General features: G+C 49.8%; 1 protein-coding gene across 1 annotated transcript in view; it reads left to right on the forward strand.

The window, feature by feature from the left end:
- The window catches only part of SLC23A3 (solute carrier family 23 member 3), a 412,559-nt gene that overhangs the window by 277,981 nt on the left and 108,246 nt on the right, over positions 1–26,332 (forward strand). The window contains exons 9-10 of the mRNA XM_086954432.1: positions 4,962–5,067; positions 12,191–12,358. Of these exons, the coding sequence (XP_086810558.1) occupies positions 4,962–5,067; positions 12,191–12,358 (274 nt within the window). The remainder of the gene's footprint in view (positions 1–4,961; positions 5,068–12,190; positions 12,359–26,332) is intronic.

Genomic DNA, 26,332 nt, shown 5'->3' on the forward strand with positions numbered 1-26,332 from the left:
TTCGCCAAGATATAGGGAAGAAATTAGCAGATTGAGAAACAAGTACAAAAATGTACTTGACAAAAGGAAGATGGAGTTGAAAGGAAAAATATGGCAAGACCTTCTTCAGGCGGCTGAATTAAATGATAATACCCTTTTCTGGAAAATAATTAATCAGCCTTTTCTAAAAGATAGAGAAAACCCTAAGATTGAGATTTTAGTACAACAGGGGGACTGGATTAAACATTTCAATACTATTTTTAACCCAGAGGGAAGTTCTTTTATTTTGTCTTCCACACACTATTATAAAATTGAACCAGTGAACATTATAGATATACCTTTACAAGAGGTCACTAACGCTATAAACAAAGCTAGTGGAAAGGCCTCTAGGCCCCAACCGGGTCCCAATTGATATATTTAAAGCACACGTCACTTTATGGGCACTGATGTTGACCCAAGTATGTCATTCGACAGTAAAGGGTTTTCTTCCAGACACGTGGACAGAAAGTACAATAGTCCCATTTTTAAAAAAGGGAATCAAAGTGATCTGAAATGCTACCGCCCAATATCTCTTCTGGATACAGTGCCAAACTAATGGGAAGAATCCTCTTAGGTAGATTAGAACAATGGGATGAGGATAAACATATACTCTCTGACACTCAATATGGATTCAGACCTGATATTGGGACAATAGAACAATGTGTCAATTTACACCTGTTACTAAATAAATATGCAGTAGCCAAGACAGGACAAATGTACCTATGCTTTGCAGATCTGAGAAGTGCGTTCGATCTGGTAAATCATAACGAACTCTGGGAAACACTTGTGGCAATGGATGCCCCACGAGGCATCATTATTTTCCTGTCCCAATGGTATTCCCACTTTACAGCACAGGTACGATACAGGCCCAATGGGGAATGTACAGACAGTTTTAAGGTCAGCCGCAGTATTAGACAGGGTTGTGTCCTCGCCCCCTGCTCCTCTCACTCTATATAAATGAGGTGGATGCATGATTACATGAAACTAAAGCTGATGCCCCCATGGTTGGCTCTCGCCCCGTTCCTATATTACTGTATGCAGATGATGCAGTCCTCCTTTCAAGAACAGCAAATGGGCTGCAGCTGCTTATAAATAAATGTGTAAAATATTTGGATAAAAAGATATGAAAGTTAAGCTTAAAAAAACTGTAACCATGGTAGCTGGAAAAGGTAGGGTAAAAAAATGATACACCATATTAAAGGGGAGAGGATAGGGGAGACACAACATTTTACATACCTGGGTATTCAGTTTACTGCGTCGGGCTCTTGTGAAAGCCAATTAGATATAGCAAAATTGAAAATTTCAAGGGTGGTCGAATCGATTTTTAGCTTTTCTAGTAAATTAGGTCAAAAAACTATCAGAGAAATGTTGTTGCTGTATAAAACCAAATGTTTACCAAGTGCTGGTTACGGTGCTCCCTTATGGGGTTACACAAATTGTGCGAAATTAGACTAGAAAATCTGTTTTTGGCACTTTTATAGGCAATACCAAAATTGCCCCCATCGTACATATCACATGAGAACTGGCTGTCCTTTGTCTAAAAGATGACCTATACACCAGGCCTACTATCCTATGGCATAATATATGGAGAAAAATAGGGACAAAGTTTACGAAAGAGATCCTTCTAGACTATCTCAAGCTAGATGCCTGGAAGAAGAATCAATGGCGTCCATTTGGATGTGTGGCTGAGAAAACTGGATCCGGATATAGGCGTAACTGATACAGCCACAATTCTTATTTTCTCGAAAAAAGAGATTAGGGCCATACTTATGGGACAAAGGGCAAAGGTCAGAGAACTAAATGATAGTAAAAAAAAAAACACGGTAGCTCGATACCTGCCACAGTGCCTTACTATCTGACAGCTGTCAAAAATAGTCAACATAGATTCTGTCTCACCAGACTGCGCTTAGACACGCTCCATGTACAGGTTGCCTTCCCAAAAAGTGTGACATGGACTAAAACCTATCCAAATTGTTCGTGTGATGGCAAATCCCGACAGAGCACAATGCACTTTATCTTATTTTGTAGTTTTTATAAAGACCTAAGGAAGCGCTTTTTAGCGCCCCTGTTTAAAAGTGGCAATTATTATTTTTATCAGAATGCTTTTAATTATTTATGTGCCCTGGAATAAAGTGATATCTGCTTGTCTGAACGTTTATTACGATGGCTAAAGGAAGAAGGAAAAAATTAGCATACCTCAAGGCCTTAACTTATGAGCAACTAGACTAACCGGTTCCCCCTAATTTTCGATTAAAAATATGACTACAATGACTCAATGATCGGGAAACCGGGACGGGTCTGAAGCCTCTGTCGGTTTCTAAGAGACGATTTTATGATGCTGAATTACAACTGATTGAGGGCACTACCGCTAGAATTGTATTTTTAATATGTGATTATGCTTATGAACTGCTTTTAAATTATTTTTGTGACTATGCTGTATTTTTGCAAACTTTTATGGTTTTTATATTAATAAACCGAATAAAGTTTTTGAATGAATGAATGAACAATACTCATGCCATCACAAATCACATTATTTGTAAGAAGTGCATGGTAGAGTGTAGAGATATAGTTAATGTAGTGTAGTGAGTGACATACACAGCACTGTGTATGGAGGTGCACGACGTATATTGATTTGAACGTGTTGGTTAAATTATAATTATAAGGTGTAAGTTTAGAATTATTTGAATTTGTGTACTTTAAGTTTTGTTTGTATAGAAAGAATATATACAATTACAGTTAACTATACATTTAAGGTATAACTGTAACTTTAGCATTTCTAATATTTGTATAGTTTAAGTTTGGTTTGTATAGAAGGAATAAAATTAACTTTTCCTAACTATAAGATAGGTTTACCCTTTGTTGTTTTATCACTGAATTTGAATGTTTTTTTTTAATAAAAATGTGTTTCAAATCATAGACTCCAGTTTGGTCAAGTGTAGTGGTGTTAAGGTGGGTGCAGTCGTGTAGAGTAGAGTGGAGAAGATTCTCGTATTGTGCACTCTCATAGATTGGAATGCAGTGGAGAGGAGTAGAGTGGAGTGGCATAGCTTACAGTGGAGAAACCTGTCATAGAGTCATGACAACGCAGGGATTACCCCGCAATGCCATTACAACGCAGGGATTACAACAAAAGTCGTTACAACAATTTTCGCTGGAGGGCGCTGTTGGATAGGGAATAGTTTAATTTTCTATCCAACACCTTCCCTACTATCAACGTGGGCTGAAGTTGAAATAGAAAATTAAACTATTCCACTATCCAGTGCCCTCCAGCGAAAGTCGTTGTAACAACTCTCGTTGTTATCCCCGCGTTGTAATGGCATGCGGGGTAAAAGCCGTCATAGAGTACAGTGGTGGTTTGTATAGTAAATTGGCATAAGTTGAGTAGAGGTGAGTAAAGTGCTATATATTGGCGTGGTGTGTTGTACATTACAGTGGAGTTATGTGTTGTAGAGTGTTGGAAGGTTTCGTAGAGTTGAGTGTTGTACAGGGGAGTGTAGTGGCATAAGTGAAGTAGAAGGTTTACAGTGTAGTGTATTTGTATACAGTGGAGTACGGTGGCGTAGAGTATAGTAGAGTCTTGTAGAGTGGAGTTGCAATGAGTGGAGTAGAGTCTGGCAGAGTGGAGCGGTGTAGAGTGGAGTGTTCTACAGTTCCATAGAGTCCAGCCCGAACTGCCAAGCCATGTCTTCCCTGGACCGGAAACAAGCTTCCGAGTCCCTTGCTCACTTTGCCACTGGATTCAAGCAAGCCGGGCTGAAGACGGCTGGGATGCCAGAAACCGGTCCTCGGAAGCTTGTTTCCGGTCCAGGGAAGGCATGGCTTGGCAGTTCGGGCTGGACTGTTCCCATGAGGCACAGGGTCAGACTGATTTGCATACGGCCATGTCTGAACTGGGGTGGCAGAGTGGGCTAAAGAACGGTGATGGATTAAACCCAGATCTTTTGACTGGGTGTGAGTGTTTGATTGATTCAGATGTTCCGTCCATCACCACTCCCTTTTGTACCGCCATTCAGTAGTACTATCACTTTATGGACATAAAAGTGTTTTAATGCATGGGATTCACACAATTCCTGTATGAATGCCTTTTTCATATTTCTTTATAATCGGTGACTTTTGATGCACTCAGTTGCCGATTAAAAAAAAAAAGACATGAGAACTCAACTGTAATAACTTTTTGCAGTTGAGTTCTGATGTCACTGCCAGAGCCAGCAACCGATGTGAAAGGCAGGGTAGAGCATTGAGCAGCTGCTTAAAGCAACAAAAATGAAACATTGCTTTTCCTTCATCTGCTCTATTCTTCTAGCTTACAGTGTCTAGCAGAAAAAGCATGATTCTTTTTTGCATTCCTTCGATAATTATAGAAAAGTTAGCACCTTCCTACATGTTTCTATACAGTCTGAACTACTGCAGCTTTTTTTTACTGACTTGCATTGAACTGTTCATAATATCTTTTTGTAACAAATGTCTAACAGGTTTTTTGATGTGTTACATTTTGCACTAGAGGTTCTGTTTTAATACTTCATATTTGCAAACATGCGTTCTCTTTCATATGCCAGAGATAGGCAACAAAGTTTTAACGGGTTTGTGAAGAAGGTGATTAGTGTCCATCTAATATATGGGATAAAGTACCCCCTGCCATACATGATAAGGATATTGCAAGTCACCTTGGCATTCTATAACTTTATAAAGGAACTTAACCTTCTGCCTTGTCCCTTTATATTGTTCTGGAACTCCTTAGACTTGCAATATCCTTATAATGTATGACAGGGGTAATTTATCCCTTATATATAATTAATCTTATCTAAATAAATAAATCCAGGTGATCCAGGGATATCCTCATGACACCAGCCCTAACCGCAATCCTGCAAGCACAACATTGCTGAAAGAAAGGTAATTCATGTTGACAGGTCTAGAAATAATGTGTTGTTGTTCTCCATCCTCAGGTGGGTTCGCGTCACTCTGTCATGGTGGGTGCTCTGATGTGTATTCTTCTGGGAGTGTCCCCCAGGGCGGTGGAGATTCTGAGCACCATTCCAATAGCAGTGCACGGTAATTAATATCAGTATTAGTCATAATGCTAAGCTCAGTATGAAAACGCAGACTGAAAACAACAAGTTTCCACCACTAGAAGCAAAAAACTGGTGTGCAAGAGCGACAACACAGCATTCTGGGAAAAATATAATCAGCATGTTATTTCACACAACAGATGTAATGAACAAGTTACTTACCTTCGGTAACAATATATCTATAAGAGACATATATTAGTTATAGATTGCTTACCTTAGAATTACCCCCAGGCGTCGGACTGAATCCAGAGAATTTTTTCTCAGCAGCACCCCTGTTGTCGATAGGTGGCGTCGGTCGATTCTGCGTTCTTCGTCATGATCGTCAGGATGACGATGCAGTATCTACTTAGACGCCGACTCAGCGCGCTGACGTCCGTTCTTTTACACAACATTCCACACCCGAAGCGCAGAGCCATGCAAGACACTGACCACTGGTGCACAAAAATAGGGCCCTAAATGGAAGTCCCTTACTCTAGAAATCAGTTCGCAGAACAGGGAGGATGGGTAGGGCGGTAAGGAATCTATAACTAATATATGTCTCTTACAGACATATCGTTACCGAAGGCAAGTAACTTGTTCATCTGAAAGAGACTATTAGTTATAGATTCCTTACCTTAGAACAGATACCCCCAGCAATATGAACCCCCAGGGGTGGGTCTGCAAACTAAGTTCACACTAGAAAGTCCTGGAGAACTGAACAGCCAAAGAAGTCGTCTATCCAGACTAGACTATCCAGGCAGCAATATTTAGTCAACATGTGCAGTGATGCCCATGTGGCTGCCTGGCAGATGTCGCCGAGGGAAACTCCACGTCTCAAAGCAGTAGCTGCCATCGCCCTGGTGGAATGGGCGCTCAGTCCTAATGGAGGCTCCTTTTTTACCAAGGAGTAACAGATCTTAATGCAAACGACGACCCATTGAGAGATGGTCAGTTTCTGCATGGCCTGACCGTTCTTGGCACCTATATAGCCAACAAAGAGTAGATTGTCTACCCGGAATTATTTTGTGCGATCCAGATAAAATAATAACGCACGCTGTGGATCCAGACGGTGGAGTCTATCCTCCTCCTTGGAAGGATGCGGGGAGGGAAGAAGGTGGGCAAAATGATGGTCTGTCCTATGTGGAAAGAGGAAACCACTTTGGGTAGACAACCTTGTCCGGATGGACAGCAAGGAAAGGAGGTTTAAGAAGATAGCGCTTGAAGCTCACTCACCCTGTGAGTAGAGGTAATGGCAACCAGAAAAACAGTCTTTAAAGTTAAGAGTCTGAGAGGACAAATATGTAGTGGCTCAAAAGGAGCTCACATAAGGTAAGTTAAGACCAGATTCAAGTCCCACTGGGGCATTACCAAAGGAATAGGAGGAAAGAGGTGAGTAATGCCCTTAAGAAACCTATTTACAATAGGGGACTTTAAAAGAGAAGGCTGATCAGGAAGGCAAAGAAAGGCTGAAATGGCTGAAAGATGGCCTTTAAGGGTGCCCGGAGCAGAGCCCTGCTGGGCCAAAGATAAAATGAAGAGGAGAACCTCTGAAAGGGGGGCAGAAAGGGGATCCACAGCCTTTGCTGTGCACCATGCATAAACCGTTTTACGTGAAGGATGCCTGGCTGCCAAGGTAACATTACAGACTTCTGGAGGAAGGTCAAAGGCTGTCAACTGTTGCCGCTCAATCTCCACGCAAGGAGGTGGAGGCTGGACAGGTTCGGGTGGACGGATGTCCCCTGCTGCTGCGACAGAAGATCCTCCCGAAGAGGAGGCAGTCTGATCAGAGGATCGATGGGCATGTTCAAGAGCTCGGGATACTAGACTCTTCATGCCCAGTCCAGAGCCACAAGAATGACTTGGGCACGGTCACACTTGATCTTCAATCAGCACTCTGGGTAGAAGTGGTATAGGCGGAAAGGCGTAGAGAAGACCACAATTTCACTCTCAACAAAAAGCATTGCAGAGCGAGTGCCGCCTTGGAAATTCCAATGTGCAGAACTGCTGACATTGCGTGTTCTATTCGGTGGCAAAAAGATCTTAACAAGGATCTCCCCACTGCTGAAAGAGACCTTGCACCACCTCTGAATGAAGACACCATTTGTGATCCATCATGCACCGGTGGCTGAGTTCCTCTGCCATGGCGTTCAGAGAGCCTGCCAGGTGTTGAACCACCAGGGACATGCCCTGACGTTCCGGCCACGTCCAAAGGAAAAGCGCCTCTTGACATAGGATCCACAACCCCTCCTCGCCCTGTTTGTTGTAGTACCACATGGCGGTGGTGTTGTCCGTGAACACCGGAACCACCCTTCCTCTGGCATTAGGAAGAAATATCTTCGGTGCAAGACAAATCGCCTGGAGCTCCAGAAGGTTGATGTGGAGCCAAGACTCCACCGGTGACCAGAAGCCTTATTAACTCCACCTCTCCCATGTGGTCATTGCATCCCCTGAGTGACGCATCTGTCACCACTGTGAACTCTGGTTGGGGAAGGGAGAAGGATCTGCCGTTGACTCAATCCTGATCCGATAGCCAATTGGTGTGCAGTGCCCTCTGAGATCTGGACGCAATCGGAAAGATTCCCCTGATGCTGCGCCCATGGGAACTTCAGGTCCCACTGCAGAGCCCGCATATGCCACCTGGCATGATCCACCAGCAGGATGCAGGAGGCCATGAGGCCCAGCAGCCTCAGGGTCATTCTCACTGAAATCCGAGATAGAAGCTGAACCATTGGTATCATAGCCTGAATATCCCGGACTCCCTGCTCGGCAGGATAAGCCAGAAACTGTGCTTTATCCAGAACCGCTACGATGAAAAGGAGCTTCTGAGAGGGCTCATGTGTGACTTTGGCAGGTTGATAGTGAACCACAGGGAGTGCAGAATGTCAGCCGCAGTCTGAAGATGGGAAACGACAGCCTGGGGCGCACTCGCCTTCAACAGCCAGTCATCGAGATAGGGGAAGACTGGAACCCCTGATCTGCGCAGATGAGCTGTGACCACCGCAATCACTTTCGTGAACATCTAAGGGGCGCTGGTAGGGCCAAAGGGGAGCACAGCAAACTGAAAATGCTTGTGGTCTACCGTGAACAGTAGGTTAAGCCTGTGGGCTGGCAGGACGGGATGTGGAAGTAAGCGTCCTGTAAGTCCAATGCTACCATCCAGTCTACAGGGTCGAGGGCAGACAGGACCTAAGCTAATATCAACATTTTGAACTTCTTCCAGAGGAAGCGGTTGACGTCCCTGAGATCCAAGATAGGACGCAGGCCTTTATCCTTCTTGGGTACCAGGAAGTAGTTGGAATAACAACCACGACCTACATCTGGCACAGGGACTCCCTCAATAGCTTCCTTGGCAAGAGAGATGTAACTTCCTGACAGAGAAGGGCCAAGTGATCCTCCGACGTGCAATGGAGTGTCAGTGGCAAGGAGGGAAGGGTAGTCTCAAAGGGTAGTCCAACGTGATGCTGTGCCAGTGGGAGAGGTGATGGCGGATCCTGCTGCCCACTGGCAAGTGGTGGCCCTGAAAAGTCGGACTAGGAAGGTGTGAAGGCAGCTGCAGGGGGGGCATTGGTGGACTGACCCACAATCTGGCCCTCGGGCCCACTACGTTGGGCCCCACGTCCCCGGCCACACAGAGGCTGGGTGACTGGCGCGGCCCTGTGGCTCTTGGTGGAACATGGTGGGGCATCCCTTCTGTAGCCATGAAAGAGGCAAAAGGCAGACGGTGTGGGGCTAGAAGTTGCTGCAAGGGCCAAGAGCCTGGCCATAGCCCCAGAGTCCTTGAAGCAGTCCAGAGCGTTGTCTGCCTTGTCACTAAACAAGCGACAGCCATCAAAGGGCATGTCCAAAAGGTAGATTGGACATCCCCAGAGGAGCCAGATGTTCTCAGCCAGGCATAGCGCCTCAGAGCTACCGACTTGGAAATTGTCCTACCCAGTATCCAGCCCACACCGGATGGTGAACTTTCCTGCATCTCGACCCTCGGCAACATCATGGGCGAGCACGGCCTGGACCTCCTCAGGGCACAGTGGCAGCACTTGCGCAACCGTGTGTCACACTGAATGGGTGTAACGGCCCAAGAGATATGCGGTGTTCGCCGACCACAGTCCTAAGCTGGCAGAAAAAAACATCTCCTTCCCAAGATGGTCCAGCTTCTTGGATTCCCTATCTTGAGGAGCAGTAGGGAAAGCACTTCCTTTCGAAGATGAGGCTTGGACCACCAAGCTATCGAGGGTAGAGTGTTGGGAGAGGAAAAGTGGGTTGCCCGGTGCCGGGCGGTGGCGTCGGCGATCATCCTATCCACAGGAGCCCCTGTGCTGGGCTTGGCCCAGGAGCACAGAAGGACGTTAGTAAGGGTCTCATTGAAAGGCAGCAAGGGCTCCGAAGAGGGTGCTGCCGGCTGAAGCACCTCAGTCAGGAGGTTAGTCTTGACTGCCACCGTAGGAAGCTCAAGGCCCAAAGCCTCAGCCTCTCTACGAAACACCACATCATAGGAAGCTCCCTCCTCCGTAGCCACGGTAGGGGAAGAAAGCATATCAAGGTCTGGGGGAGTATCCAGACCACTGGCAATACCCAACTGCTCTCTCCAGTCTAGCTCTTCAAGCTGGTCTGCCAGAATGTCAACAGACCACTTCCAGTCCTCCACACACTCCTCTTGTCACCACTCAGGGCGATAAGGAACGCCATGGAAAAACAGCAATACAAAAGTACCCGCCGGTACCGCTGTCGCCCGGCACCGGTCCCTCTCCGTGTCCAAGTCGAGGGGGAGGCCGGGATTGACGCCAGCCAGGGACGCACCCGGATCCAAGTCTGGATACTTGGGGGCCCTGCGGGGTGGAGGCCGGAGCTGCCGGCATCGAAGGCCTAGGGTCCCCAACCGAGTCAACGGGCCCGAAGGCACACTGGCAGAGTCAGGCTGCCCAAAGATGGAATGGAGGGCTTCGTAAAATGCAGAAAGCTGGGCAGGGGACGCTCCAGTTCCCAGGAAGGAGGGGAAGCTCAGAGCTGTCCCAGCCGTCTCTGAGGGCAGAGCCAGAGGACGATGACCCTCCGTGTTCCGCGGTGCGTCGGTCGACCGACGGGTTGAAGGCGAAGAGAGACAATGCTTCTTCCACTTACCCGGTCGATGAAGACTTTGATGACAAATTATGGTGGTGGCTCCGCAACCGGTCCCACAACCTTCCTCTTGACCCGGACCTCGAGCGGCGTGGAACTGACTGCCAGGCCTCCAGGAGCTTTTGGGACCGCTCCTGCGAAGACTTCGGGTTCATGGCCCGACAGTCGGAGCACGATTTTGGGTCGTGTTCGCGCTCCATGCACCAGAGGCACAGGAGGAGCGGATCCGCAAGAGGCATCAGCTTGTGACAGGAGTCACAAGGCTTAAAGCCAATCCGACGATGGGACATCCCTACGTGCATTAGGAGTCAAATGACTCGAAAAAGATGTTGACAAAATTCGAAAAGGTTTTAGTCAAAAAGTGACTACGGGTACTGCTCTTTCTGGATCTGCACTGGCTGACGCAGAACAATAACGCAGAAAAATAAAGAATTGGCGTCTGCGCAGGGATGGCATCTAAGCAGATACTGCCACGTCATCCCGGCGATCCTGACGATGAACGCAGAGTCAACCAACACCGCCTATCAACGCGCAGGGGTACTGCTGAGAAAAAATTCTCCGGATCCAGTCTGACGCCTGGGGGTAATTCTAAGGTAAGGAATCTATAACTAATAATCTCTTTCAGATTAGCATGTCATGAATGTTATCAATAGATTATATTATATATTGGAAATGTTTTAGTTCTTTTCAATCTATTAAGTCACACAGGATATGCTACCAGCATAGCAGATATGTGCTATTGCATCATGGATGCCTACACTATGCTACAGCACATTGAAATGCTCTCACCATGTTAGTTCACAGTTGGGAGGCGATCAGCTCTTTACAGATGCTACAACACAGCACAGATGTTATCAGCATGCCCTATCATGCTTCCATATCGTGCTTGAAAATGCACTAAGAATGTTATTGCACACACCAGATAATATCAGCTTGTTGTTTTTCCGCAGAAATGCTATCTGCATATTAAACGACAGAACAGATGTTATCACCATAGGCGTGTTCATTATGTAAATTCCAAATGTCATTATATTGTTGTATCGGACTGGAGAAATTACCAATATAATGCTTGACATTGGAGCATGTCATAATCGAGATGCTATTGGTTTATTCTTGTACACCAAAGATTTAGGCAACTTGTTACACAATAGAAGAGATTCTTTGTTATGTGATACCATCAGAAAGAGGTTTCCATCATGTGTCACACCAGAGATGTCATCATTGTGCTGCCTTACACTATAAACCGTATCAAGCAGTACAACATTTAATCAACATCTGGGGCCAGATATACGAAATTTTTATTTCAAAAAAGTGATTGCTGATTTCACACTGAATGTTTGTTCTTGGAAAGAATTTTGCGATCCGACCTGTGTTCTAATCAGTCAGTTTAGACCGTTCTAAATCATGATGCGTTGCCATCCAACCTACCTCATCATTGGTCAGGAGGTAGGTCACAAATAGAGACTATACTTGGATGCCACCGCAAGGGCGATGGTCTGCACAACTCCATTCCTGTGATCCCATTGAAATAAAGAACACTTGTAATTCTTAATGCAGTTTGTTTTCCTTAAAAGACTCAAGGCTGTATTAAACAAATATATATTTTTTAAGATTGTTTGAGAGTTGGAAGTGGACCACTGTCTACTCCACAACAAACTTTTTTTTTACATTCTCTGCAACTGTGGAGTCAGTAACTTTTCAAAGTTTTGCGACTGGATTTCACTCGCAAACAATTTACACATATTTGACAAATCACCTTCAGGAAGGGACGCCCTAAACACGCTCCATCCAAATACCCATATGTTATGCTTTTCTAAACCAGTTTTGGGATTTGGTGACCTGTTTCCAAATAGCAAAAATGGGTTTAGTACATTTGAAAGAATGTCTGTGTCCCTGTGATTTTGTGAATTGCAGTGTTTTCAGGATGTGTTCCTGAGGCCCCAGATCTTCACGCCTATAAACAGTAATTTAGGACTGACTGGAGGAGAGTTTTGACTCCATTCTTGCCTTTGCAGGTGGTGTTCTGTGTGTGACGTATGGGTTGGCAGTGGGCGTGGGCATCTCCTTCTTCCAGTATGCTGACATTGGCTCCGGGAGAAACATCTTCATCGTGGGGTTCACCATGTTCATGGCCCTGTTGGTGCCACGTTGGCTGACCGGCGCCCCGGATCACCTGTCCACAGGTTAGTAACAGGTAATACTTCTTAAAATGAGGCTCAGAAGGTAACCAGGAAATGGTGACTGGTACAGAAAGCTGAGTGCTATTGAGACATATGAATCTATGATGTGCGTCTGTGTCCTCACTAGCAGAGTCTGTCTGATGGTTCTCAGAGAGGTCCTGTGATGCCCTGGACGTTGCGCATGCTGGTTGCTGGGATTTGGAAGTAGTACGTGGTGCTCTGCCACCATCATCCCTCATGGATGGAAAGGTTCAGTTGGGGTGTTCGGATGAAAACACACAGCTGTAGCCCCATTGTGGTATTAACTGAAGTTCTTGTAAGATGCTGATAAACGCTGCTACAGCAGTAGTGAGTCATTAACCGAGAAGCTGGCATGACCTCGAAACCACTGCTACAGCCACAATGATGTATTAACCCAAGAGGAGTTGAAGGGAGTAGGCAAACACTGCTACTGCCACAGTGTGGCATTAACAGAGGAGCTGGAGGGAGCTGTCAAACACTGCTACAGCCACAGAGTGGCATTAACTGAGGAACGTTATGCACCCTCGGCACAGCCCCTTCCTTCAGGACAATACGATGTTCGGATTTCCCACTCCAAATTCTGAGGAAAAAATGTAGGATATTTGTTCTTCTATTTTTCTACATCCGGTTGTGTAGTCCGCAGCACTTGATCAGGATGGTTGGGGTCCAATACAATTCCCAAAGCCCGCTGTTCTCTCCATCCCAACAAAGTTTTACTCCTCTTGACCTCATACACCTTTCCACATGCACTCCTTCTACTTCCCACAAACCAGCAAGCAGACGGTCATGCTGATCACAGCACCATTCTGCCCCACAGCAGCCTCCGCAGCAAAAATGACCTCGGCGGTGGTCTCTTCGGGGTGTCACACACACACTGCAGCGTCCAGTGGCATATGGCTCCCCTCAGCAGCACCCAAACGCAAAAACGCTCCCTGCGGTGGTCTCTTCGTGGTGTCACACACACCACAGCATACAGCGACATTTGGAACCCCTCAGCTGTGCCCCACCGCAAAAACGCCCCAGCGGAGTTCCCTTTGGGTTGACAACACACCGCAACATCCAGCGGCATTTGGAACCCCTCGGCAGTGGCCCACCGCAAAAATGCTCCAGCGGGGTCTCTTCGGGGTGTCACACACACTGCAGCATCCAGCGTCATATGGCTTCCCTCAGCAGCACCCCATCACAAAAACGCCCCAGGTGGGGGTCTCTTCGGCGCATTGTACACACAGCAGCATCAATCGGCATAAGGCTCCCCTCAGCAGTGCCCAACAGCAAAAAGACACTCAGCAGCGGTCTCTTCAGAGCGTTGCACACACTGCGGTGTCCAGTGGCAACTCTGTGCAAACACCCAAAGATCTCCCTGTAGTTATTATATTTCACAAGACTTCTTGGCACTGGGGTCATACTCCATGCAACTAGATGCCACCCCTTTTCAGCACCCTCACACACAATTCTTATTGAAGGGGCAGCACAAGCATCTGTGGTCTGGGACCCCAAAAAGCAGGAACCAAAATGTGTTCCTTCAGCTGAGGAGCACATCTCTTCTCCTGCTTGTCCTCCTTGGCTGGGGCAGCCGCGCGCTATACAAATCACTATAACATTAACATTAACATTAACATAACAAATGCTTCCTTGGGTGAAGGAGGTGTTTAGATGTAGGGTGGCATCTTCTTGACATGATTTCATGTCATCTTCACAGAAAACGGCCTGGAGACACTTTAGGGGTGAGTGAGTTTCATGTGTGAGAGGAGGTTGAAAGCTCTCCCTGTGTGATGGAGTGACTGTTTCTGCGATGGCAATGTGGGATCTGATTTCGTTGATCTAGTCTGTGTTGAAGTGAGTGATGGCTTTGCATTTGTCAGATGCCTGTGGGAGGAGAGGAGGACCTGACGGAATGGTTCACGGAGAGAGCTTCACTGCCAATAAAAGCCTTGTTGATGGATGTGCACACGGTTGCATTATTCCCCTTTCACCATCTACCTTTCAAATCCCTGCTCTTTAGAAAATAGACACCATGGATGCAGGCGCAAAGTGTAGGAGAGTAGGATCTGCTTACTATGGTTACCCCCACTTTTTGCTGGTGTTTCACTGTTTTTATACTTTAGTCTAGCTGGGACCCTGCTATTCAGGACCCCAGCCTAGCTGCTTCCTCTCTACAATGATTGCATGTACTCTAGGTACATTCCAGATTGGTTACTGCGTTACCCTTGTGAGCCCCTAGTATCTGGTACCTTAGGTACTAAGGGCATAGGTACCCCAGAGGCCTACCAGGGGCTGAATCATGTATTATGCCACCCCTGGGAAACCTCCCAAAATGGCACCACAGGTCTGCTACTGTGGCCTGGGTAAGGTGGTGAATGCTCCCCTTACTAAGATATAGGTTACCTATATCTACCTTTAATCACTGACACATATAAACCTATCAGTCACTCCTATGGCAGGCCTTATCAATCCTGAGGCAGAGTGCTTGGTTTTGTATGAGAGGGTGCCCATGCATGAGCTGGGCTCCTCTGCAGGTTTCGGAGCCTATTCCATGCGGCTGTTCTGTGATGCAGCCAGACCATATACTCTTCAATGCATTATAACCTCTCTGTAAATGCTAACTTTGGAATGGCTGCATGGAAACATGTCGTGTTTGGTGTCAAACACTTTGGAATCCTACCCCCGCCAGTCCTGGCAGCGGGGGTAGAATTCCACCCTTCTAGAGGGCGAGACATGTACAAACTGACCTAACCGGTAATAGTTTAAAAGAACCCTAGCATCACAAAATGGATCCTGCAGCCACAGACATGGGTCTGATCTCCTGCTGCTGGACAAAACTCCAACAGGGGAGGCCTGGACAATAGGTTTCCTGTCACAGGGAGGTGTAACCACCTCCCAGACAGGCTTTAGTGTATTGGGGCTGGGTGGGTGCATTCAGAGAATGCTTTTCAGACAATGCTGGGGGCACACTTGGTGTCCCTGTGCATACCCCAGTTCAAACCGGTTGCAGGGGCACTCAGCCCCTGCTCTGGTGCAAAACTGGACAAAGGGAAAGGAGTGTAACCACCCCTCTTCCCAGACCCTCCCATAGGTGGGTCCCTAGAGTATGTCCAACCCCCTTTCTTAGTCTAAGTATGGGACCCCAGTCCTAAGGACTTTAGATTATACCTGGACGAAACTCTGAAGTTGAATCCTGGAACTTCGACACACTATATCGACTAGAGGACTGAAGAATCTCCCTTGGGGTCAAGGAGTGACTCCCCTGTTCAAACAGGCACCAAAGAAGCGTCTTGCCGGTCTGCATTTCCAGAGCTCCAGCCGGACTCCGAAGTATTTGCGACTCAGGACACAAACTTCCAGACTTCTCTGAGGCCGACACGAGATCCCAGCAAAGCTGAGACCCGCAGCCCTCACGATTGACGTGGAACCGGAACTCCTGGACACCGCGCACATTTGCTAGTGCATCGCCTTCCCGGGCTGTCCCGAAGTTGTGCATTGTGCTATTTGTGGTCCAAGCCCCGAGCACCATCTGCACCGAAGATTGTGACCATATACTCCACTAGTGTTCCATGAGCCCACTTCTAGCATTTCTGCTCGAGGTCCCTTCGCGATCCCTGGTCCGTCGACTGGTGGGTCCCCACAAAGGTAACTCTTCTTTTCCTTAGGCTTCCCTGGTTGCTTCAGATGTACCCTGACTCCCCACGTGGTGAGTCCCTCAGACCTTGCTGGTCTGCACCGAAAACAATCTCTGCTTTCTACGTGGGTTGCTGTTGCCAATGCTTGTTGGATCCAATCTGGAAACCAACACCGCAGCACTCAACATCCTTCGTGGGACAGCTCGAATCCAGCACCTGGTCATCGTCGACGCCTCCTGGTCCTCGTGGCTGAAGAGTCAAGCTTCACCTTCTTCACCTGAAATCACCTGAGATCGGTAGGCATCCGCTCACTGCCTTCCTGGTCACTGGCAAGTGACCCAAACTCTGTCCCCTCTGCTTTCAGGTTCTTCAAATCTCCGATCCAACCTTGGATCCACCCGGACACTTTCCACTTGGACGCCAGCAGCACTTTGCAGCAGATCACCATTGAAATTGACGACGAAACCGGACACGAAAATACACCATGCTTCCCAGGGTGAGGTAACTCGAGTACTCCGGTGCTCCCGTGGGTATTGACTTTAGAACCTCCTAGTTCTAAAGGGATTTGCTCCAAGTCCTCTTCTAAGTGTCCTTAATCTTTAAAATTCCAACCACGAATTTCCCCATAGAAGTTCATTGTGATTCGCAGCTGTGTTTAGACTCTGCATGCACCCCAGTGGGTCCCCTGTAAATGTGTGTGTCTTGTAAATGTGTGTGTCTTGTAAAGCGCACTGCTACCCGGAGGCGTCCTGGCGCTATAGACCGCTGGGGAACCCGTCCTGGCTTTCCCTGTAAGATGTTCCCTCCTGGGTATCTCCAAGGTGAAACCAGGCATCCCCGGCGTTTGTGGGGGGCCGTTGTGGAGGTGAGGCAAGCTAATGCCCAGAGTTGCCAAGTGGGATCCCTGGTTAGAGTAGGCACCGAGGCGAGAATTATCGAGTCCGCTGACCCTGGTTCACGACCCTGCCGCGTCGGGAATTGAACCCTGGTCCCGGGCCGTCCTCTGCTTCCGGGGCTGCCGCCTCTAACCAGTGAGCCACACTACTCCACTGTGTCACTACCTTGGGTGGTTCCTGGTGGCCCTAGCGGTTCTAAAGGTTCTAGGCCTTGTCTCTATGTCAGTTGTGGTTCTTATACCACTGTCTTAATATATGGTTTGGTAAGCCCCTAGGGCTCAAAGTATATTGTGCTAATTTACTGTGTGCTAATTAAGTTTACTGAATGTACTTTTGCCTCTAGCCTCACAAAGAGACTAGAGGGATGTGTTTAGAATAAATACATACATTTTATATATATACCTGGTGTTGTTTTCCTTTCATTTGGTCATTCATGAGATTATAGACTGGTAAAAGAAGCTGCTTTACATTCCTTCAAGACTTAGCCTGAAGGATGCTATCCACAGCTACCACTACGATAGCTTTCTATATAGGTTGTCTTTAAACCTACCATCAATACAATAAGGGTCGTTTGGACTGGTGCAAGGAGCCCACTAGAATAGTGGACAGCATATGCCAGGCCAACTTCTCACATTGGTGTGCAGCGTGTGGGATTCCAGCTTGCCATTGTTTTACCAGATAATCTCAAGTGATTGATCATTTGAAAACCACTAAAGGTACCATAGTTACATATAATACAAGCTTAAATACAGTAAGTTCTAATGAACTTAAAGTTGTGTGTTAAGGACTTAACACGCCCTTTCTAAAACTCAAGAGAGTTTAGTAGGTAAACAACTAGAGTAGGTAGTGCATACATCACACCTCACTAGTTATGTATTCAAGGCCAGGAATCAGTGGATCCCTGCCAGATGTCAGTATGGTACAGGCATCCAAGTATGACACATTCCCTTTTTTAGAATTAAGGGTTCTGTGTCCTATGAGGAACTTGAAGACAGGCAAAAATGCCAACACCCAACGCCTCATAGAGGTGTTACTGCTAGATGACCTTAGGAAGGCTGCAGAGCCTGAAAGGGTAGGCAGTAGGGTGGTAACAGCAGAGGGAGAAGAGCCCAGTGGTCCAAACCACCAGGACTCAGACTCTGATGTTGACCAGGCACACGACAATGACCTAGACCTGGACAATCCAGCTCCTACTGGAGATGAATAAGGTAGAGTGGCCCTGTCTTTGTCCCACCAGGAAGAGTTGGGGGTGTGCCTAGACAGTCAAGATCTCCTTCGCAGGAATCTTATCATTCTAACAATCTGTAGGGACATCTGTCTCTGCTCATAGGAGGTACATCTCCCAAGAGAAGAGCGAAAGACTTAGAAAGGGAGTCCTTAGAGCTTGAAAAGGCTAGAAAAAAGATGGGACTAGAGCCCCATGGTGGCAGAAACGTCCCTTGTGGTAGGGAAGGGTCGTATGACCATAGAAACTTAAACAAGATTTTCCCTACCTACCAGAGTGGAGATGACATCCACAAATGGATAACTGCACTGGAAAGGGCCTGCAAAGTTCAGAAGGTCCCCCATGAGCAGTGGACAGCAATCTTGAGGCTCTCCTTTGCAGACAAAGGTAGAGACAAGCTCCTCACTGTAAGAGAAGAGGATGCTGAGGATTACAAAGTCCTGAAGAGTGCTCTAATAGATGGGTTTGGCCTAACCACTGAGCAGTATAGACTACAGTTCAGATATACCCAAAAGACTCCGACTCGGGACTGGGTTGACTTTGTTGATTGTGCTACCAAGGCTCTTGAGAGCTGGTTACTGGGCAGTAAAGTGTGTGATTATACAGGATTATACAACTTGATTATGAGGGAGCAGATCCTTAATACCTGTCAGAATCAGCTGTTGCATCAGCACCTGGTAGACTCTGATCTGACCTCTCCCCAAGAATTGGGAAATAAGGCAGACAAATGGGTCAGAACCAGGGTAAAGCAGAAGGTACAGAACCAAGGCGGTGACCAGAAGAAGCAAGATCGTAATAAGGGTGAGGAAAAGGGTAAAGACCAGAAGTCTTCACAAGGCCCCCAAAAATCTTCTAATGGTGGGGATTCCGAATCTTCCAAAAAGAAAGGCCAAAAGAAACCATGGTGTAAAATCTGTAAGCAGAACAGCCATTGGACTAGTGATTGCACTAGAAATAAAGACTCAACTCCAGCCACCATTGCCCCTAAGGCAACTGTTCACCCTACTTCAGCTCCAGGTGGTGGTACTCAGCAGATGGGTGTAGTAGGGTTAACCCTGGGTTCTGAAGTGGACTCTGGCCTAGTCACAGTTCCAACTCAGGCTGTACTGGTCTTTGATAGAGGAATGGATATGTCCTCATTTGTGAGTCTCAGTAACTTGGGAAAATACAGACAGCAGCCTTTTGATAAATGTAAAAGAGGCTATGGCCTACAGGAACACGGGGGCAAGTGACACAAAGGTGACACAAGACCTTGTGGACCCTGGACAGATCATACTTGGTGAACTTTACCAAGTGAGCAATGCTAGCAAAGTCAGGACCAACCATGCCCTGGCAGTTGTTAATTTCTCCTGGGGAGGGGTAACTGGCCCCAAGAAAGTTGTGGTAAATGCAGACCTCCCTGTTGAATGCTTGCTTGGCAATGATTTAGAGACTTCAGCCTGGTCTAGAGTGGAGTAAGGACCCATGCAGAAATGTAAGGAATCTCTGCACATGTGTTTGCTGTGACTAGGTCACATGCCAAAATGTCTAAAACTGAACAGGCCCTGGATTCTGGAATAATGGACCAGGTGCCTTCCAAGAAAATGAGCAGTAGGGTTAAGGCAGTGCCTGACTCAGAGTGAGGATCAGTCTCTTGAGGGAGATGATTGTCCTCCTGAAGAAGGAACTGTCCCAGATGAGCTTGAGCCTGATCAGGTTGAGTTATTGGAGACAGGGGGCCCGTCCAGAGCAGATCTGAGTCAGGAACAGCTGAGCTGCCCTTCTCTTGAACCCCTCAGAGAGCAGGCTGCTGGTGAGGCTCCTGGGAATGCTAGTGGCACCCATACGATTTATTGGGATGATGGACTCCTGTATTCAGAGAGTAGAGACCTCAAGCCTGGTGCAGCCAGGAGGTTGGTTATACCTTTGAAATTCAGGGGCTTCCTCTTGACACTAGCCCAAGATATTCATTCAGCAGGACACCTGGGCCAAAACAAGACTTGGGACAGAATTGTCCCTCACTTTCACTGGCCCCACAAGTCTGAAGACACAAAGGAGTTTTGTCGCTCCTGTGTCACCTGTCAAACCAGTGGCAAAGCAGGTGGTACAACAAAGGCCCCCCTGATACCACTACCTGTGGTGGGGGTTCCATTTGAGAGAGTGGGGATTGACATTGTTGGACAAATGGAGTTAACGAGACTTTATATGCAATTCTTAGGTTACGATGATGGATACAAGGAGGTCTGGACTCAGGGGTCCCCTCGGTTCTAGTCTCTGGTTTAGGAAAGGGGTAGCGGGACAGTCTTTGTTACCAACGAGTGGAAAATAGCTCTCAATCCTCGAGCTCGGCGTTCTGGATGATCGGGCCGCGGCGGAGCCAGGCAGGTCCCGAGATGGACGAAGGAAAACGACGGTCCGCGGCGGAGCCTGCAGGTCCCGGTGAAGATGACGGTTACAACGGTCCGCGGCCACGCCAGCAGGTCCCGACGACGATGAAGGTGATGAAGATTACGACGGCTGTGGCAGCGCCAACAGGCAGGACGATGGTGCACAAGACAGAGCTACGGCAGCGCCAGTAGTCCGTGCAGGATGAGTTCCTCTTTACGTCTCTCGACTCCAAGATACAACTGCCTTCCTGCTCTGGAGCTGCCCCAGTTATAGGGCTGGCGTGCTTTGATGTCCGGACCCTCGCACTTGGAGGTCGGGAGGTCCGGGATGAGGGAGTCCAGACACCCAGCAGGGGGGTGGAGCCAGCGCCCGGGGAGGCGATGGGCGAGCGGCACTTGGTGGGGGAGAGCCATCGGCACCTCTTTCTCCCATTGACTTGCCAAGTAGCCCGCTCACCTCCTGGGTGGAGGGTGGTGCCGGAATGTCTGAGGCCGGGCCAGGCCCAGGGTTGAGGTCGATCGGGGGCCAGGCGGCCTCGTGGTGGAGTGTCCAAGATGGCGCCCCAGGCTGGGCGCGTGGGCCGGCAGTGGATCGGGCCCACGAGGTCGACATGCTCGAGGGCAGGGGTCCCTGAGGGGACGGAGGACGTGCAATGGTGGTGTGTGGTACTTGCGGGACTGGACTCAGGCCTGGTTGGGCCGGGGGAGAGCGGCCCTTCATGTGGCCTGTCCAACATGCGTCCCCCCCAGCTGAAGGCGGGGAGAGTTACCCATCCTCTTGGGGACTCTCCTCGTCGAGGCGGAAAAACCGGGACAGGCCATCCGCGTTGGCGTGATCTGGCCCAGGCCGGTGTTCGACTGTGAAGTCCATACCTTGCAAGGAGATGGACCAGCGTAGCAACTTTGGGTTCTCCCCCCGCATATGCATCAGCCATTGCAGGGGTCGGTGGTCGGTCTGCACCCGAAAGTGGGTCCCAAAAAGGTAGGGCCGGAGCTTCTTGAGGGCCCATACCACAGCGAAGGCTTCCCTCTCTATGGTGCTCCAGCGTTGCTCCCGTGGTAGGAGTCTCCGGCTGATGAAGGCCACCGGTTGATCAAGGCCTTCGGTGTTCACTTGAGACAGGACTGCCCCAATGCCCTGGTCGGAGGCGTCCGTCTGGACTACGAACTCCCGGCTGTAGTCTGGGGCCTGGAGCACAGGGGCGGAACACATGGCGGCCTTCAATTGTTCAAATGCAGTTTGACACTCTGGGGTCCAGGTGACTTTCTTGGGCTGGTTCTTTGACGTGAGTTCTGTGAGGGGCCCCACTATGGTACCATAGTCTTTCACGAACCTTCGGTAGTAGCCCGTGAGGCCCAGGAAGGCTCGTACCTCGGTTTGGGTGATGGGGGGCTGCCATGCCTGGATGGCGGCAATTTTCAGCTGTAGAGGGGCCACTAGGCCGCTTCCCACCTGGTGTCCGAGGTAGGTTACAGACCCTTGCCCAATTTGACACTTGCTGGCCTTGATCGTGAGGCCAGCTCGCTGGAGGGCTTGCAGCACTGCTCGGAGGTGGTGGAGGTGCTCGGTCCAATGGTGGCTGTATACAGCGATGTCGTCTAGGTAGGCGGCGCTGAATCCTTCGAGCCCCGCCAGGACCTGATTGACGAGCCGTTGGAATGTTGCTGGGGCATTCTTCATGCCGAAGGGCATGACCGTGAAATGGTAATGGCCATCGGGGGTGGAGAAGGCAGAACGTTCTTGCGCCCGGGGTGTGAGGCCGATCTGCCAATAGCCTGCTGTCAGGTCGAAGATGCTGAGGTAGCGGGCAGCTCCCATTCGGTCGACTAGTTCATCTGCCCGGGGGATGGGATGCGCGTCTGTTCTGGTGACCGCATTCAAGCCCCGGTAGTCTACGCAGAACCGGAGTTCTGGTGTGGTGCCGGGGGCAGCTGCTTTGGGGACCAGTACGACAGGGCTGGCCCAGGGACTGTCTGAGGGCTCGATGACCCCGAGCGTGAGCATCTTGGCTATTTCTTCCTGGATGCAGGCCCGTACCCGGTCTGGCACGCGGTAGGCCCGGTGGCGGATAGGGGGGCTGTCCCCGGTGTCCACATCGTGCACACACCAGGAAGTGACACCTGGGGTGAGGGAGAACAGGCTGGCGAACTGTGATAGGAGGGCTTGACACTCTTGGCGTTGTTCTCTGGTGAGGGCCTCTGAGAGCCGAACCCCATCCACGGAGCCGTCTTGCTCTTGAGTCCGTAGGAGGTCAGGGAGAGGCTCGGAGTCTTCTTCAACCCCAGTGTCTGTGGCCATCAGGAGGCTGAGCTCTGTTCGCACAAAGTGGGGCTTTAGTCTGTTAGCGTGGAGGACCCGGAGGGGGTTCCGGGAGGATTCCATGTCGATGAGATAGGTGGCAGGACCCTTGCGCTCTATTACTTTGAAGGGCCCCGTCCATTTGTCTTGTAGGGCGCATGGCTCAGTGGGGGACATCACCCATACCTGTTGGCCAGGTTCGAATTCAATGGATGAGGCATTCTGGTCATACCATTTTTTCATGTCCTCTTGACTGGCCTCTAGGTTGGCCTTCGCTAGTTCTCTGAACCGCCGGGTCTGGTTGCGGAGGGTGAGGAGGTACCGGAAGACATCTGGAGGGTTCTTTAACGGAGGCATCTCCCAGCCTTCTTTGACGAGACTGAGCGGCCCTCGCACTGGGTGTCCATATAGCAGTTCAAATGGGCTGAAGCCCAGGGATTTCTGGGGGACCTCTCGATACGCGAAGAGGAGGCACGGCAGCAGCACATCCCACTGGCGACGGAGGGGCTCTTCCAACCCCCCGATCATTCCCTTGAGCGTGCGGTTGAACCGCTCAACGAGTCCGTTCCCTTGAGGGTGATAGGGGGTTGTGAATCGGTAGGTGACCCCGCACTGTTGCCAGAGGGACTTCATGTATTTGGAAATAAAGTTCGTGCCTCTGTCGCTGACGACTTCTCGGGGGAAGCCCACACGGGAGAAGATCCCCATCAGGGCCCGGCCGACTACCGGGGCTGTCACAGTTCGCAGAGGAACAGCCTCAGGGTAGCGGGTGGCGTGGTCCACTAGCACCAAGATGAATCGATGGCCTTGTTTTGTGCGTGGGTCCAAGGGCCCCACAATGTCTATTCCGACTCTCTCAAACGGGGTAGTGACCACGGGAAAAGGTTGCAGGGGGGCCTTTAGTTTGCGGCCGCTCTTTCCACTGGCTTGGCACGTGGGGCAAGATCGGCAATGCTGGTGCACATCGTTCCTCATTTTGGGCCAGAAGAAGTGGGTCACTAGGCGACTGTAGGTTTTATCTTGTCCCAGATGTCCTGCCAGGGGGACATTGTGGGCCAGGTTTAACAGGAAGTCTCTGAAACGGAGGGGTACCACTAGTACTCGGTTGCTCCCCAGCTCGGCGATTCTTTGCTCGCTGTACAGCAGGTCATTGTCCCAGTAGACCCAATGAGTTCCGGAGGTATCCCCTGCGCTTTGGGCGAGCGCTTGCTGGCGGAGTCCCTCGAGGGAGGGACAGGTCTTCTGTTCTTGGCGAAATTGTTCTTGCGTGGGCCCCCCTTCTTGAGGCCACTGGTCGAGGTTAGCGAGGTCGGTAGGTTGGGCTGGTTCGGAGGGAATGTTGCGGTCGGTGTTTTCGGCTGGGGCGACCGGAGGCGGTGGCGCCGGCCATTCGGGTTCTTCTGGCCGGTGGTTGGCACGGGCGGCCATGGAACGGGTGGTGACGCACGCCCAGTCTGGGACGCCCAACATCCCCAGGTGTTCCTTTCTCTCCACGGCGGCCCACGGAGAGCTTTCCAGGTCATTGCCCAGGAGGCAGTCTACGGGGGCATCGTCTCGGACCGTTACTTTCAACATGCCGGAGACCCCCCCCCATTCGAAGGGGACGCGGGCCATCCGACACAGGCTTTCCGAGTTATCGGCTGATCGTACAGGGCAGAGAATGTTCGGTAGATACTGTTCTGGGGCCACCAGGTGACAGCGGACGGCTGTTACACTGGCCCCGGTGTCACGAAGGGCTTCGGCCTGGTGTCCATTGATGCTCACCCATTGGCTGTACTTCTGGGTGTTAGCGGGTAGGGGGACCCGCGGGACCATGTCTTTCCCCCCTAAGCAGGCTAGAGCCATGGCGGCTGGCTCCCACTCTTGATGCTCTTGTTCGTACTCTTCCTGCTCCTCGGAGATCTGTTCTTCCCCTAGGGCTGCAGCGGCCACTTGGCGGGGTCTTGGGCTCTGGTACTGCGGGCAGTTTGGGTCGTTCGCATAGTGGCCGACTCGTTGACATCGGTGACACGTGACATTGGCTCTGTACCCCGGTCGCGCTGGGGTGCTGCCCCGGTTGGCCGGGGGGGTGGTGTTGGTAGTGGGGGCGACCGGGGCGTTGTCTCTTCCTCGCCCTTGGCCCCCTCCTCCTCCTCTGGGTCGGTGCTGACCATTGTTGTTCCGGTTCTGTTCGTAGGACCCATTCCGGCCCACTCTGGTGATCTCCCACCGGTCAGCTTCGGCTGCGAGCTGCCGGGGATCCGTTAACTTGCTGTCGAGGAGGTGCTGGCGGAGTTCAATGAAGCAATTGTTCGACAGATGCTCCCATACCATCAGATTAAATAATTGCTCGTAGGTCGTGACGTTGCTTCCTCGGATCCAGCCCTCGAAGGCTCGGCTAAAGTATGTTACATAGTCCACCCAAGTTGTACCCGGGATGCGGGTGCAGTCTCGGAACCTCTGACGGTACATCTCGGGTGTGAGACCATAGCGGGTGAGGAGTGCCGCTTTCATATGGTCGTAGGAGGTCATCTGGTGGTCCGGGAGCTGTAGCAGGGTGTCGCGGCCCTCGTTGAGGAATCTTCCCCAGAGACCGGCTCCCCAGTCGCTTCTATCGATCCGGTGTGCAGTCATAGCGATTTCATAGGCTTTAAACCATTGCTGGATGTCGTCCTCTCTGAAATATTCTCGGACAACATCTTTGGGGATGTGTACCTTTTTGTCTGTGGTCCCTGAGGTGGGGGGTCGCTCGGGCACCCCTGCTTCTTTATTCTGCTTGCGTAGGTTGATCTCGGCTAGGTTCCGTTCGTGTTCGTACGCTAGTTTCTTCTCCTCGAGCTCCCTTTGTCTCTGTTTCTCCTCTCTTTCTTCTCGGAGACGCAGGTGCTCTAAGTTGATTTTTTGTTCGGCCAACTTAAGTTCAACGTCCATTTTAAGTCGGGCCATTTCTAGTTCGTGTAGTCGGGTCCTTTCTCTTTCCTGGATCTCGTCTTGCGAGAGACCCGTTCTTTGCCCTTCAGGGGCCGTGGTCGTTTTTTCTACGGTGCTTTGATCAGGGGTTCCGGCAGCCCCGGTCTCTGCCCAAGATTCTAGGGCATGCTTAAAATCGTCCTTGGTACTCAGTCCGGTGGTAGCGATACCCAGTTCGATGCAGAATTGTTTTAGTTCACGATGGTTGTACTCCTCCAATTTCTCCATTTGGAATTTCTCGGTTGATCCGCTCTCTTTCGTGGTCATTGTGACTTCGTCGTGGGGTGAGCTACTCTCTGTACGTTTATGCGGTGATTCGGATCGCGCCGCTGGCCACCAATGTTAGACGGACCGGGAGGGTCGGCCGAGGTTACGGGGAGAGGTCTCCAGGGAGAGCCGTCTCCAACGACTGTACAGATAAGTAACTTCCCCCCCACAGACGGACACCACACAAGGTTGAAGGTTAACGAGACTTTATATGCAATTCTTAGGTTACGATGATGGATACAAGGAGGTCTGGACTCAGGGGTCCCCTCGGTTCTAGTCTCTGGTTTAGGAAAGGGGTAGCGGGACAGTCTTTGTTACCAACGAGTGGAAAATAGCT

The sequence above is a fragment of the Lissotriton vulgaris genome, chromosome 2_1 (genome assembly GCF_964263255.1).
Source record: "Lissotriton vulgaris chromosome 2_1, aLisVul1.2, whole genome shotgun sequence".
Taxonomy (NCBI): Eukaryota; Metazoa; Chordata; class Amphibia; order Caudata; family Salamandridae; genus Lissotriton; species Lissotriton vulgaris.